The following is a 16,388-nucleotide window of genomic DNA, read 5'->3' on the forward strand; positions in this document are numbered from 1 at the left end:
GACCCAAAGTGTAGTGGTCTGTGTACACACAGACCTACCCACAGCTCTTCTGCCTGGAAAGCACCTCCACCTCTCGTGGCCCATAGGGGACCACAGGTTCACTTTTCAGATTTTTTTTTTAAGTAACCGCCACACCCGACACCGCACTTGAACGCATGACCCTGATCCACCCTGAGGATCAGGAGTCGCATGCTCTTCCGCTAAGCCAGCCCAGTGCCTCCCACAGGTTCACTTCAAAACATTATAAAGAACATTTCCTTGCACCAGGGCCTGCGAACTGTAGTAGCAACAGGGACCAGCTTTCGACATCCGAACGAGGTTTGAAAAAAATCCCAAGACAAAACTGAACGAACTCTAAGTTTAACATCTGAATAGACTTTTTAAGAGTTGGCAGGGACCTAAAGGGCCACGTGGTCCAAACCCACCCTCTATGCAGTGATCCGGGTCCCAGCGTCTATAACTGGCAGAGAATGAGAGCCCCGAGGTCCCGTGCCTCTTGACAAGTAGAAGCTCGAGACATTTCCTCCTGGTTAAGCCACAAATCAAGAGGAACAGTAACTGGCATCTGCGGGCAGCGATTCACCCTATGAGAAGCCACATAAACATGATTTGAAATGTTGCACTTTCATGATGCCTTTGGTTAGGGAAAGAGGTGAATCCCCCCCACACACAACTTTTTGAAAATCATTAAAAAAATGAACTTAAGACACAAAAAGATCACATGACAATTTGCATCACTTGGATTTCTTTGGTAGAGCTATTTGGACAAATCACTCTTGTGGGAATACTGTCCAAGAGGCTCCTCTGTTTCAAAGAAGCCAACGTGAGCTCCTCTCCTGGCCTTTTCTTGATCCACGAATCGGCATGAAGCTAAATAAAAACTGTGAAACTATTTATCATCCACACACGCTGTGGCACTCCAATTCTGCAATAAGACACCATTCTGTCTTACCAGTTTAAAAAAAAAAAAAAGTGCTGGGCATTTGTCAAAATATCCTATGCATTCTGCGGTTGGAAAAACCAAACATTGGTTTTCCTGGGGCAAGCTGGATGAAGGGGTTTTAAAAGTATACATCTATTTTTTTTTTTTAAGATTTTATTTATTTGACAGAGAGAGAGATCACAAACAGGCAGAGAGGCAGGCAGGGGTGCGGGGAAGCAGGCTCCCTGCTGAGCATAGAGCCTGATGCGGGGCTCGATCCCAGGACCCTGAGATCATGACCTGAGCCAAAGGCAGAGGCTTAACCCACTGAGCCACCCAGGCGGCCCAAAAGTATACATCTTTTATATGAATGCAAACTCATGACAATAGACAGTCAAAAATAATGCATGAAACTTTCTTGGGGGGGTGCCTGGGTGGCTCAGTGGGTTAAGCCGCTGCCTTCAGCTCAGGTCATGATCTCAGGGTCCTGGGATCGAGTCCCACATCAGGTTCTCTGCTCAGCAGGGAACCTGCTTCCTCCTCTCTCCTTGCCTGCCTCTCTGCCTACTTGTGATCTCTCTCTGTCAAATAAATAAATAAAAATCTTTAAAAAAAAAAAAAAAAACTTTCTTGGGAAAGGTAATCTAGGAGTTTTACAAAACCCATGACAGTACTGCTTCCAAAACCCAGACTTGCCCCAAAATATAAGGAGATATGTGGTGAGTAACTCAACTTCTGAAAACACAGTGGGACTTTTATTCCCAGGAAGGGGGAACTGGTTGCCCACCGTAATCCTGCAAAACTCAACCTTGCAAACAGCATGGGGCCAAGATGCATTCTGAATGCAAAGAAGGAATGAGTGGTCTCCTCCCCCCACCCCTTTTTAGTGATGTGGTAGGTTTGCTGTTTTGGTGGGGTTTCTGAGATATGGTTTACATGCCACAAAATTACCTCTTTAAAGTGAATATATTTAGTGTTTAGTGTACTCTCAAGGTGTGCAATCATCACCACTATGTAATTAGCAGAATGTTTTCATTACCCGAACAGAATCTCCATACCCATTAGGAGTCACTCCTCCATTCCTCCTCGTCCCTCGAGACCAATAACCTGCTTCCTGTCTCTGTGGACTTGCCTATTCTGGATAGTCCAATGGAATCACTCAATTTTGTGTCTGACTTCTCTCACCTAACGTAGATCTTCAAAATTTATCCATGACATAGCACATATTGGTTCTTCATTCCTTTTTATTGCCAAATAATATTCCATTGTGTGAATATACCATTTTATTTAACCATTCATCACTTGAAGGACCTTTGGGTTGCTTCCATTTTGGGGCTATTATGAGTAGTGTTGCTAGGAGCATTCGTGTGCGAGTTTATGTGCAGACATGAGTTCTCACTTCCCCCGGATATGTACCTAGAAGTCGAATTGCAGGGCCACATGGTGACTCTGTATTTGAACTTTCAGGAACTGCCAGACTGTTTTCCCCACAGTACATGCCATGGCACTCCAATTCCCAAACAAGACACCAATACATCTTACCATTAAAAAAATCTTCACCATTTTACATTTCCACCAACAATCTCTGGGGGTCCTAATTTCCCTACTTCTCCACTGAAACTTGTCCATCTGTCTGTAGCCATCCTCACAGGCCTGAAGGTTACACAGCCAAACACCTCTCCCTGTAGTGTAGATCTGCATTTCCCTGACGACGGCTGACACTGAGTGTCTTTTCACGTGCTCATCAGTCCTCTGTGTTGGAAAAACATTATTCCGATTCTCTGCCCATTTTTTATTTGGGTTGTCCTTTTATTATTGGATCATAAATTTCTTTCTATAGTCTAAATACAGGCCCCTCATCAGACATGTGATTTGAAAAGTTCTCTCATCCTGCAGGCTGTCTTTTCACTTTCTGGGTAGTGTCTTTTAATGCACTTAAGTTTTTCATTTTGAGGAGATCCAATATATTTTTTCCTTTGGCTGCTGATCTTTGTCAATTCTATTAATATACAGTTGTTTCCATGGAGAACTGACTGTAATGACTAACTAGCCAAGTGTCTTCCTCAATTTTATTTCAACTGTGATATAATAAACTGCTTATTCAGTTAACATGTCTGCTCTCATTTCTCCCTTTGGAGAGAATAAGTGGTTGGGATTCCCCTGATGGAGAGGAAACAGATTGAGGCTCTCAGACTACGGATTGGAATTACTTATCTCGGAGGCGTAAAACTGGGAATATAATCCTGAACGTCTGGTGCTTAGCCTGAACCTGTGCTGTGCAGTGCCAGCAGCCTCAGCATCCCAGTCCTGGCCGCCTGTCCTGTGGCTCCCACCGCGAGGCCCTCCATCAGGCTCCAGCTCCCCCTCCTCTGCTGGTCCCCAGACGTGGCCATTCCTCAAGGCCCAGTCTCCGCAGCTCCCTCTACACATGGTCCCAAGCTTTCTTCAAGGCTCCTACCTTCACTGTGCCATTGCTCAGCTCAGCCCAGACACACGGCGCCCACTGGGGCTTCGTGTGTCTGCAGCACAAGAGCACCTTCTCTTCGAGGTACTCACCCCTCCAGACTGAAATAGGTCTACATCCGCCCACTCACCCAGCCTCAGTCTTCGGAGTCTCCCTTCTCGCGCTCCTCGCGGCAGCCCGCCACACCAGCCTTTGACCCAGCGCAGTGGCCCCGCTTACCGGTCTGCTCCAATCCCATTAAATACGCCCCATTCCGTAAAGGCTAAACCCTGCCACACAAAGCCCTCCCGAATCGCACTCAATCTGTCCTTCAGCCTCATCTGCTTCTAGTTCTCTCGCCAACCCACCACTCCAAACGCACCCTGCCACCCAGTTTCCAACGCACCCTGTTTTTATCCCGCGCTCTCCATGGTTGCGGGTGCCACCCCTCCTCCTCCCTCGCCAGCCCCTTCTTTCCCACCTAAGGAGGACAGCAGCCACCCGCCATTGGGTGCTTTCGTGTGCTAGGACTGCGCAGGGCAAGCGCCCTTCCTCCCATTAATCCCACTTCCTTCACTAAGGAAGCCCCCTTTTGTTCATTTCTGAAGCCCCATTTCTGTCCCTACTATTTCCTTGACCCTCAATCATTCATCCCTATTGCTCAGAGGACATACCTTCCTGTTCCAAACCTCCACGTCCCCCAATCCTGAAGTACAAATACAAATACTGAGCCCCCACAAGGGACCGGGTGCTCTGCGAAGTAAGCGTCAGAGGTGCAATGAAGGAGGGAAAGACCAAGTTCTGGGAGTGCCTCACAGAAGCACTCCCAGGGGCAAGTCCAAGGGGTTTAACAACTCGTTAAAGAATTATGGTCAAGGGGTGCCTGGGTGGCTTAGTCCATTAAGAGTCTGACTCTTGACTTTGGCTCAGGTCGTGATCTCAGGGTCGTGAGATCAGGCCCTGCATCTGGCTCTGCGCTTAGCAAGGAGTCTGCTTGAGGGGTCTCGCTCTCCCTCTCCCTCTGCCCTGCCCCTGGCTTGTGCTCACTCACTCTTTCTAAAATAAATAAATCTTAAAAAGAAAAAAAAAATTATATTCAATAAGTATTTCTTTTCGACTGTGCTAAATTCAAATTCTACAAGGAAAAAATACCAAGTGCCAGGAAAGCACCTAACAGGGAGAAAAGGCCCTCATTAGGTTGTTCAGAGCAGGCTCTATACAGGGACGGAGAAGTGCTTCTGTGGGGAACCTGCCTTCTCTCTCTACATGTCCTGAGTCCCTGAAGGTGGACCTTGCCTCGTTCGCCTTTGTAGTTTTAGCACATGGAGTAACAGGTGACGGAGTGCAAGAGTGACTCGGGGGGAGGAAGGGGAGAATCTGGGAGCAGAAAAGCAGCTCATCTAGAAACTGAGCCAGAGTCAGGACACCCCGGGAGGCAGCCCTGGGTTCAAATCTCAGCCCTGCCACTCAGAAGCTCTGAGAATATTACTTAACCTCTCCATACCTCCAGACTAACCAGCTCCCTCGCAGAGTGGCCGTGATGGCTCTATGTAAGCACAGACACAAAGCCCTATGAAGGCCTAGTACGTGAAGGCACCCAGGAAATAAATGGTGGCTACTGTCCTCATTACCATTAGTTGAACTATTGTTCAAGGGCTCAAAGGCTGGAAATGAGCTCTGAGAATTGTCTATCAGGTCATCAAGTTCATCAAGCTCAGGCCAACTCACTACTGAGACTTCTGAGTCTGGATCTTCTACGGTCTACAAAGGAGATGCACCCAGAAGGGTCCGCCAAAAGTACGGGAGGCTCTTGCCAGGCCCTGGAACTACCCAAAATTTACTCTGCTTGAGGTCCGCCTTCCTGCTCAGGCTGACCTCAGGATTTAAGGCCCCAGGAATCGGAGGCAAAAGAGAAGCCAAGGCCAAAGGTCACCACGAACACTTCCCAGTCTGGAGGGCACTTATCTCTAAGAGGAAACACAAAAGAACTCTTCATCTTTCCATGCTGGCCTGTCTCCTCTTCGTCCGGCCATCTCCATGCATCCTCTTCTGACTGGGGGCCCGAGGGCAGAAAGCAGGGTGTGCAGCAGGCAGAAGGAGTCCAAGGCCTCATTCTTGGCACTATCAACAGCTCAAGTGACATGGCAAAGAGAAACTGAGGCAGCAGGTGGGCTTAAAGCTGCCACTCACCTGACTTTAAGACGAGGAGATTTTCCTCGGTTATCTGGGGGAGCCCAACACCACCACAGGGCTCTTAAACAGGGAAGAGGTGGCAGAAGTCAGCGTCAGACGATACGAGAAATGATAGGAGAAAGACTCAACCGGCCACGGGAGGCTTTGAAGATGGAAAAAGGGCCATGAGCCAAGAAATGTGAGCAGCCCCTAGAAGCTCGAAAAGGCACTGAAATGGATGTTCCCTTACAGCTTCCAGAAAAGAACGCAGTCCTGCTGAAACCTGAATTTTAGCCCAGTGAGACCCATTTTGGACTTCTGCCCTCCAGAGTTGTAAGATAATAAATCTGTGTTGCTTTAAGCCACTAACTTTGTGGTAATTCGTTATAGAGACAACAGAAACTAATATCCAGAGCTAATGCAGATAAATAGGGATGTGCCGTTCTCTCCCTGGGGCTTGAGGGCTTCAGAGGTAGTGCCGAAAGCCAGAGTGGGGGCAGACATGCTACTACCTTTTACGCAAGAGGCTTTAATAAAAGATGCTTAAAATACTTCTTAAAAGGCGCTGGTGTAGTAGGAAGAGTCCGAGGTCAGACAGAGCTGGATTCAGTCTGTTTATCAGCCCAGGGATCTTCCCATAATTTCCTGAACTCCCCTGGGCCTCGGGTCTTCAACCATGAAAATCAGGTTGACCACCTCCCTGGAGGTGAAACCTATGAGAGTTCAGTGGGGCAACGGGTAGGACAGAGCTTGGCTCCAAGAAAGCAGCCAGGAAAGAGCTCCTCCTCCGGTCTCCTCCCTTCTAGTCTTGTGGGGATTAAGCACCAGCACAGAAGAACCCATCTCAGCCCTCTCCCCCATAAACGCAAGCATCACGAGGAGCAGAAGCCCACCTCCTCTAATCCACCCAAGAAGCTGGGAGTTAGGCGGAGGCTCCATTCACTCGTTCATTTATTCAACCAAGGTTTCTTGCATGGCCAGGGCCAAGGTGGTGAGGGAAACGGACCGGTGTCTGCCTTCACGGAGCCTACGCGCCGGCAGCACCGACGTCCATCAAATGCCCGGCAAACGATCCCCCGTCCCATTAGGGATGGCTCCGACAGAGAGGTGTGCAGGCCGCAAGGGACAGGGTTGGAGTGGGGAAGCGATCCAGCCAGGAGGTCGGAAAGGCTTTGTAGAGAACAGTGGGCGCGCTGAGAGCTGAAGAATGATTAGCATTAACTAGATGACAGGCCGAAGACCCTTCCAGGCGGAGGACTAAAACCACGACAACGCCGGCGAGTGGAAGGGAGGGAGGCCTAAGTAAAAGAAGGCGAGCACGGCTGAGCAGCAGAGGAAAAGGGGAAGAAAGGAAGGAAGGGGAAGAAAATGACTCTGATTCAGCTGGATGGGCGGCGGGTTCCATTCCCCGAAACAGAAAATGCCAGAAAAGGGCCACGCTGGGGGTGGGGGGGAGGGGGGAGACCATGAGGTCAGTTTGGGGTTTAGGGTACCTGTGGGAGCAGAGCTACCAGGGGGCATCTGGATATACAAGTCCAGAGCTCTGGGCTAGTACGCTCTGGGCTAGGAGAGTGAACGCGGCCCCGTGTGCGAGCAAAGCAGGGATGGAAGCAGGGAGGGTGGCCCGGGTGAGCCTGCCCTCCACAGCGACATGGGGGCCTTGACCAACATGTAACACCCAAGAGCTAGAAGGAGACTGCGAAGGCGGCTGGAGGGAGCAAGCAGCCTGGGAAGTCAAGTGTTACCCAGGACGTCACATAAGGGAGCAGAGTGTATCCAGGAGGGAGTCCGTAAGACTCCCCAGGATGCGGCCTGACAAATGGGACCCTGCTTGCCCGGCTGGGTGACAATCGTGGGGAGACCTGATATTCAGGAAGTGAGGCCTATATTCTCCTAGAGGGCCCTGGGAAGTGACTCGGATATTAAGAGGCTCCACTGCTAACAGCCTCCTAGGGAAAAACAAACAGAAGAGCAGAGATCACTGTATCCAACGGCCTGGCCTCAGAAAGTGGCTCACACCAGAGCACAGAAAAGAACAGACACTGGCCTGGACACATTCTCCGTCCCCAGGCTGGTTAAATATGGATAGCTTTCGAACTGGGGCAATACTGGAGACCTGACACCGGGGCACGGGGCAGGGGGGCTCCTCCTCTTCCGCAGGTACCCAGCTGGCAAGGCGCCCGGGCTGGGGCCTCTGGCTGCGGCAACGGCAGAGCACCACTTTCCAGCTCTTCCGCCCCAGCGCTGAACCCACTTACCTGGTAAGACTCCTGGACCTTGGACTCCGTCTGTCTCCTTTTCCTGCCCGTCCGTCCGCTCTGAGTTCTCAACCACCTGATCCAACTCCTCACTCAGCTGGAGGGGAACAAAGAGGGCAAATCGGTCAGCCGCACCAGCCCTGCTACTTAGGACTAGAATAAGAAAGCAGAAAGTCCCTCTTGACGGTCACACACACAGTACCACATGATGTAGGGTGTGCTATACCAGTTCTACAGATGAGGACACCAAGGCCCAGGAAAGTCATGGAACTTCCTGTGTGTCGGTTTCCCGGGGCTGCTCTAACAAAGCACCGAAGACCGCGTGGCTCAAAAGAACAGAAGCTGAGTCCCTCAGAGTTCTGGAAACTAGAAATCTAAAATCAAGGTGTTGGCAGGGCTGATTCCTTCTGAGGGCTGTGAAGAAGAATCTTTTCCATGACGCTCTCCTAGCTTCTGGTAATGGTGGGCAAGCTTCGGTGTTCTTGGCCTGTAAGGCATCTCATCTCCAATCTCCACCTTCATCTCCACATGGAGTCTCTGTGTGTCTCTGTGTCTCCACACGGTCATCTTCTTATAAAGACGCCATATTGGATAAGGGCCCACCCTACTTCAGGATGACCTCCTATTAACTAATTACATCTGCAATGACCTTATTTCCAAATAAGGTCATTTTCTGAGGTACTAGGGGTTCACATTCTCCACACATCTTTTTGGAGGGGCGTAATTCAGCCACAACACTTTCCATGGCCACAGAGCCAAAAGTCAAATCTAAGTTGGTCTAGTTCCAAAGCCTATAAACTTAACGGCTTCCCAGAGAAGGAGGAGGAAAGGCAGCTAAGAGTCTGCTAAGAGGCAGGAGGAAACAGTGAAAGTGGTGACGGAACTCTCCAGGACTCTGGCTCGCGTCTACGCACGCCGACTGCAAATGGCAGAACGAAATGGAGAGGGCAGCCCATCCCAGAAACAGATCCTGGTAGCTGGTAACTTCAATCTCCCCTCATAGTGTTCTCATCTGGGAAATGGAGGAAGTGCCACTGAGAGGGATACGGGGCAAAAGGATACAATGATAACCAACAATTCTGGTAGCAATGAGGAGGAAGAGGGCAAGAGAGATCAAGACCAGAATTTAGGGGCGCCTGGGTGGCTCAGTGGGTTAAGCCGCTGCCTTCGGCTCAGGTCATGATCTCAGGGTCCTGGGATCGAGTCCCACATCGGGCTCTCTGCTCAGCAGGGAGCCTGCTTCCTCTCTCTTTCTGCCTGCCTCTCTGCCTACTTGTAATCTCTCTCTGTCAAATAAATAAATAAAATCTTAAAAAAAAAAAAAAAAAGACCAGAATTTAGAGGACTTATCACTGAATTAGGAGGGAGGGGAAGGGGATAGCTTTCCTAAGTATTTTCTTAGGTTCACAGTGTCAGCACTTAAGGTCTCAAAACATTTTCACTAAAAATTAATCTCCAGGAGACTTGGGTTAAAATAAAACTCTCATGTATCTACTGGTCTTCAATCTCTCTCTTTTTTAACTGTAGTTTTAAGTAGCCTCTACACCCAACATGCAACTTGAACTTACAACCCCAGTATCAAGAGTCAAATGATCTACCCACTGAGCCAGCCAAGTGCCTCTATCATCCTTTCTATGCATCCACTCCTGCCCCTTAGAATCAGATAAAACCTTCAGTTTGAAGACCTACAAGCTCACAGGAAAATCAACACGTGGGAGAGGAGTAGGAGGCTGGAGAAACACTATGAGATACGGGTCATGGGAGCACAGAGCAAGACGTCCCAAGACTCTTGGCTGGCCAAAGAGAAAGAAGGATGTTAGTTCTGAGAAGGCCCAGAGTTCTGTGTTCCAGGCCTTACCCAGGTTCAGCCCAACCCAGTTCCCTTCTGGACCACCTGCAGCCCTAATGAGTCCACTCCGTGCCTGGCTCATCCCCAAAGCCAAATCCCCCTTCAGCAAAGCAGTTTCACTCAGAGGTAGGTCTGCTGTCAGAACAATCCAGGCAGGACTAGCGCAGGCCACTCTCTGGGAGGCCTCCTTCTGAACAGAGCAAGAGACAGGGACTTCAAAATGAGCCACTGAAGAAGGGGAAGGGTCCTTTCGATGTCTTCCATCTTGGGGTGCCCCCAAAAGGAAAGTGACTCTACCTTTGGCCTTGCCCCTAAAAGCAAGATAACTGCCTATATTTTAATAACCATTTTAGAAGCCCTGCTGGGAAAGGTGATACTGCAGGTTGTGTACAACCTGTCTGTACAACCTGTACTGTCTGTAGACAGTGAGGGACATGGTCCTACAAACCAGGATCCCAAAGCTCCCTAGAAGCAGGAGCTGCCCACGCTCTTTAACAAGAGCCACCATTCACTGAGGGGTCTCTCCCTGCCAAGCGCTGAGCTAAGCACATTCTGTATACCAACTCATTGGTATAGGAGATAAGGCCTATCGCTACCCTCCTTTGCAAATGAAGAAACCCGAAGCTCAGAGAAGTTAAGTGACTTGACAAATGGCCAGAAGCAGAGCCAGGTTAGGAACACAGGCTTTCTGACTTGAAAGTAGTATTTATTCACTATGCTCTTCTCCCTATAAACCTGAAAACTTACAGAGAAAAGACACAACTCATTCCTGAGAATTCCCTCACTGTCTAGAGTATAGAATCTAGAGACCACAGAATCCACAGCACTGGGTTAAAAGTCATCTGGCTCCTTTGGGATAAAGGAGATGGTAGGAGAAATACAGAAATTTGTCCCAAAGTCAGATTCCAGAGCAGGTCCTATACTAAAAAATAGCAAGCCTTAGGCAAATCTCATCGACTTTCAACTAGGCTTCCCCTTGCACTCTAGAGCTAAGCCATCTGCTTGATCCACACAGGATCATTTACAAAGCAAGGAATGTACATCAATAGTGGTCAGTATTGATCAAGACAACAGGAAGTACATAGGAGAAGGACAGGCAGAATGCTAGACTGATCTGGGAAGTCAGTCTCCAAGGAGCGTGGGACTAAAGATCCCTCCTTGAATAACGGGGGGATGGTGGAATTTTAACCAATGGAGTTTCAGAGACAGTTAAAGAAAAAGAAACTGTGTGAGAAAGCGGAAAAGGGACAGGAAAGCAGGTGCACCTTTGTAAAGAGTGAGTTTCCAGTGTGGTTAGAACATAGGTGGGTGAGATGATAATTGAAGCTATGACTCTGAGCAGTGCTTTGAAAGCTGCTAAGAAGTTTGGACTTGGGTCGTTCAAGAGCATCAGGTTGTTTGTAAAAAGGGATGTTGTGGGATCAAGGCAGGGCCTCAAAAGGAACCCGCACAGCATGGGAGACACCAAAGGGAGAGCTGGTAACACAGCATCTCACGCAGCCGGCCAGAGGAGACACAGGGACACAAACCGGAGGACTGAAGATGTGGAACTGACTGAGCTCACAAGTGAGGAGACCACCGTCCGGGGCGCAGGGGAGGATGATCCCCAGAGATGACCAGGATACAGGACCTGAGAGGAGGAGAGCAGTTCACTAGCTCCGGGGAGTCGGGAGGTAGGAGGGAAAGCTGGAACCGCAGCCTGGAGCTCAGCACGAACTAGAAAGAGACAAAGAGCTGGAAAGTGATAGTTAAAGTAGTGGGAGGAGATGAGACAATTAAGAAAAACCCAGCTCGGCGAGAAGCACCTTTGCAAAGTTAGGCGGGCCTCCAAAAACAAGGCATAATTATCGCTGTCATTTACACCTGCAAGGGGCCACGAGGCCTCGGGCTTGCAGAGAGGCTAATGCCTCCCGCACATCCGTTCCAGCCGGGAGAAGGGCGCCCGTGCCGCCACTTGTTGCAAAGATCTGCCGGGGTCAAGGCCCGCCCGCGCGCAGCTGCCGGGGTCCGACTCCGCTTTAATCATTCACCTGCTGGCGACCCGTCGCGGCTCCACCGGGGCCCCGGCTCCATCCCGCGCCGGCGGCATCCGGAGGAGGCTCGGCGTCCCGCTTCCTTCCTGCCCCGCCGCGCCTCCGCACGCGGGGACCCCCTCCCCCGCCGCACTCCTCGAAAACCGCACTCGAGCCACCGGGACGCCCCCCGCACCCCAACCCGCCCGGACGCGGGGACCCCGCTCGGATGCCCCACGGGAAACTTTGCTTCCGCCCCCGCCCCCAGCTGCCATGTACCTCCTGGTAGGATGTGGAGAGCTCCTGCCGGATCATGGCACTGACCCGAGCTGAGGTGCACCTGAGACCGCGACGGCTCGGGAGCAGCGGCGGGCGAGGACCGCAGCCGCCGCACTTTAAGCTGCCGGCTCCGCGGGGCGAAACCGGTTCGGAGGTGCGGCCCCGAGACCAGGCGGGGCGGCAATCGACGCATGCGCCTCGTTGCCGCTGATACCACGGGAGGGTTGCTGGAAAATGTAGTTCTGGGCAAGAAGCATCTCTCAGCAACTCCGGAATGGCAAAACCTGCGCGCTACCCAAAGCCACGTTTAAGCCAGGCGTTAGACGCACGTGCTCTTTTCACCTCCCACTTCCTCTGTATGTTAGAAGAGGAGGGACGGAGAAAAATGAGTGGAAAGTGGAATAAAGAGGTCAGGTCAGATGAGTGGGAGAGCCTAATCTATAAGTGCAAGAGGCAGTCTGGTGGTTTCTAACCATTAATAAATGTCTGCCGAACACTGTATATTACAAAGCACTTTCATTCATATTATGTCCTTGATCCTGCAAGGAACCCTGTAAGCTGGACATTTTGCTCCCTGTTTTACAAGGAAGTTGAGGTACCTTGTTTCGGAAAGGATTTGAGCAAGGCAGTCATAAAGTATTTTTTTGTTGTTGTTGTTTTGAAAAGAATATTATTTAATCCAGGAACAAACTACAGAATCCAAACACTTTCATTATTCCTAGGGCAGACAGTTTGGAGTCAGGACGTCTAGGTTTTTGTCCTGGCTTTGCCCCTCTCCCACAGGTTTTTGTTTGTTTGTTTTGTTTTTGTTTTTAAGATTTTATTTATTTGAGAGAGAGAGAGAGCAGAAGCGGGTTGGATGGGCAGAGGGAGAAGCAGGCTCCCCTCAGGCAGGAAGCCCAAAGCAGGGCTCGATCCTAAAGCCCCAGGATCATGACTTGAGTTGAAGGCAGGTGCTTGACCAACTGAGCCCTGAGGTGCACCTCCTGCAGATAATACCCTGGGCCCTCCTATCTATGCCTAAACCCTGCCCTGCTCACAGGGCCTTACTGAGAGCCTACAGATCATGCAGGAAAAAACAAAAGTGCGGTTCCCCTGCAGCAGAAGCCTTCTCCCCTGGATGTGGTGGGGAATACGGTGTCTGGCTTGTAGCACGGTGGATCTGTGGACTGCATCTTCCCCTCCTCCCACTGCCTGAACTGCCATTCTCTGTGGCCATCCCGGGCCGATTAGTCGTGAGGCAAATAGAGGTCACTTATGCTTTGGTGAATGCTGCTCTGTGTCCTGGGCAGCTGCAGCTCTGCGAGGCCCTGCACGCTCGGGGCCACTCGGGGCCTCTTCCGTCTTCAGCAGCAACCACAGTAGCACCAACCACATCAAACCCCCTGGACCTCCAGAGTATTAGTAGAGGGAGGCCTCCCCCACCCTGGGTTCCCTGGTCTTGCATCTTTAAAGGGACCATATACATAACACATATATCATATATATTATAGGTACTCACCAATGTTCAGTTTGTGAATGGAACACTTATTCCAGCCATTTGACAGTTGCTCTCAAATACAAAGGACAACAAACAACTCTTTAGATTCCTAGCTGTGTTAACGCGAGGCTGGTAGATAGAACAGGTCACACAATCATGGAATTTTAGAGCTTGAAAGACCAGAAAAATCTAGTCCAGCCCTATTGATCCCCTCTACTCTTTGTTGCTCGGATCAAACCGGAAAATTACAGAGCCCCACATCTGAAGGAGATACTAGTACAATCTCTGACATGGTTTTAACAAATACGGCACCGGGCCCTGGGATACAGAAACAAATGGGACACTCCCAGGTCCTGGCCCTCTGGCTCCTCCATGCTAGAGTGGAGAAACCATGAACACATAAATAGAATTTTCTGTACCAGCTGTTCCCAAGTCCTCTCCTCCCACTCTCTCATGAGCACACACGAATCAGGCTTTCATCCTCTCCGCTCCACTGATATTTGGTGGTCAAGGTCACAAATGACCTCAGAGTTGTCAAATCAGATGTCCATTTCCCCATCCTCCTCTTTTTCTCATGAGGTTTTTTTTGTTGTTTTTTTTTTTTCGGTATAGTTGTAACACAACGTTACATGATTTTTAGCTGCACAACATAGTGATTCAACAAGTGTATAGGTTATGCTGTGCTTACGACAAGTGTAGCTGCCATCTGTCACCATTCAGTGCGATGACACGATCATTGATTATATTTTCTCTCCTGTGCCTTTTTTTTTTTTTAAAGATTATTTATTTATTTATTTATTTGACAGACAGAGATCACAAGTAGACAGAGAGGCAGGCAGAGAGAGAGAGGAGGAAGCAGGCTCCCTGCGGAGCAGAGAGCCCGATGCGGGACTCGATCCCAGGACCCTGAGATCATGACCTGAGCCGAAGGCAGTGGCTCAACCCACTGAGCCACCCAGGCGCCCTCTCCTGTGCCTTTTATTCTGGTGGCTCATTCATTCCACAACTGCATCTCCCGCTCCTCTTCCCCCATTTTGTCCATCCTCTCTGGCAACTATCATTTCGTTCTCTGTACGTATAGGTATGATTCTGTTCTTTGTTGATTCATTTGTTTTGTGATTTATCCTCTTTCTTGATCTGTCAGCTGCCTTGGCCTCGGCTGATACTCTCCTCCCTGTCTGCTTTCCGCCTCGGGCCTCCAGGACCCCACGTGCCTCCCCTTTGGCTCTCGTCTCACTCAAAGCTCCTTCTCAGCCTCCTTTGCTGGATTCTCCTCATCCCCTCAATGCTCCAAGATGGCATTCCCAAGCTAGGGCTCGAGATCTCCCTTCAACTCCCTCCCTAGGGGCTAGGGAAATGGGTTCCTCTTTAGTCTCACGGTTTGAATTACCATCTAGATCCCAAAAGATCCTTGTTATGGGTTGAATTGTGTCCTCCAGAAAGGTATGTTGAAGTCCTGACTTGGTACCTCAGAATGGGACCGCACTTGGAAATGGGTGGCTGCAGAGGTATTAGATAAAATGAGGTCATACTAAGTAAGGTGATCCCTTCACCTATTATGACTCAAGTCCTTACAACAGATGGAAGACGATGTGAAGAGAGACACATAGGAAAAGTGCCCCGTTATGGCAGCAGCAGAGATCCACTGATGCCGCTGCCAACCAAGGTGGCTTTAATCATTGCACCTGCTGCTTATAGGTTAAACAAACAAACAAACAAACAAAAACCTTTTCACGTAGGGCAGACAGGCCTGTAGCTGGGTTTCCACTGAATTTAGTCAAGAGGAAGCACTGCTGGGAGATTAGAGGGGGTCAGGGCAGGGGAGAAGCCAAGGTTTTTCTTTTCTTTTCTTTTTTTTTTTTCAAGGTTTTTCCTGCTCCTGGCAGTGTCCCTTCCATGGCTCCGGCCCCTGACACAAAGGCTTTTGTGGCTCTAGCTTCAGCTAGGGGACCCAGGCCCCCAGACTTGAATACCACCTCCTCCTCCTCCCTACTAAGGCTAGGATGTTGTTACTCTAATGCTGTTTCTAATCTTCTCATTACCTCCGGGATTCTTCTCAGCCTCCTTCATCCCCCGTGCAACCAATTATCTTATTAAAAGTTATTCTGTTTCTCTTTGAATAATTTGTATTCTCCTTGCAGGTGATTGATTCATTGGGGAAAATGAATCTGGGTTCAAGTAGGGAAGGGCAATCAGAGGAATGCCTAGAAAAATTCAAGGTCATGTGAGCACGCCATTACATCACAGGTTTATACTTGGTGTCTCAGGGAGAGGAAGGGAGATCTGATGAGTAGAAATTGTAGGGAGGGGTGCCTGTGTGGCTCAGTGGGTTAAGCCACTGCCTTGGCTCAGGTCGTGATCTCAGGGTCCTGGGATCGAGTCCCGCATCAGATCCTCTGCTCAGCAGGGAGCCTGCTTCCCTCTCTCTCTCTCTCTGCCTGCCTCTCTGCCTGCTTGCGATCTCTGCCTGTCAAATAAATAAAATTAAAAAAAGAAAGAAAGAAAGAAATTGTAGGGAGTATCTTTGGGCTCAAAGAAGTTACTAACAAACGGAACTGTAGAGAGAGAAAGGGCTCAGAGAAGCAGCACACTATAGGTCAGGGATGTTATTAAGGAATGTGCTGCATCTGATGGGGATGATATTCTATTCAAGGGCTTAGAAGGGCCTCTCTTAACCTGGAGACCCTGCGACCCTGCGACCCACGGAACACAGATTCTGCACGGAATAGCTTACACAGACTCTCACATCCGTGATCATTTTTGGTTTCCGGCACAATTCCATCAAGGAGGCAGCCTGGTGTGTTACTAACACAGAAACTGAGATTCGGAGGGCTGGTGATGGATCCTGTTCAGGTCGCTCTGTATTAGAAGTTCATTCTGTTGCACGGAGGAAAAGTATGAGCATTTGATATGGTCACTGAGGGAAGGTGTGGCCCGTGGGCTAAGGGGTGATGCTGGGAGGGAGCCTGGGCT

The 16,388-nt window shown here is 49.8% G+C and overlaps 1 protein-coding gene across 12 annotated transcripts in view; it reads right to left on the reverse strand.

The window, feature by feature from the left end:
* Nucleotides 1–16,388, reverse strand: part of PACC1 (proton activated chloride channel 1) — a 163,865-nt gene that overhangs the window by 25,788 nt on the left and 121,689 nt on the right. For 10 of the 12 annotated variants that reach the window (XM_059145309.1, XM_059145305.1, XM_059145307.1 and 7 more), the window contains one exon: nucleotides 7,796–7,892. In XM_059145309.1, the coding sequence (XP_059001292.1) occupies nucleotides 7,796–7,892 (97 nt within the window). Of the gene's footprint in view, nucleotides 1–7,795; nucleotides 7,893–11,935; nucleotides 12,129–16,388 lie in introns of those variants that run through there. The other 2 variants (XM_059145314.1, XM_059145303.1) reach the window with 2 other exon arrangements.

Source organism: Mustela lutreola, chromosome 14 (genome assembly GCF_030435805.1).
Source record: "Mustela lutreola isolate mMusLut2 chromosome 14, mMusLut2.pri, whole genome shotgun sequence".
NCBI lineage: Eukaryota > Metazoa > Chordata > Mammalia > Carnivora > Mustelidae > Mustela > Mustela lutreola.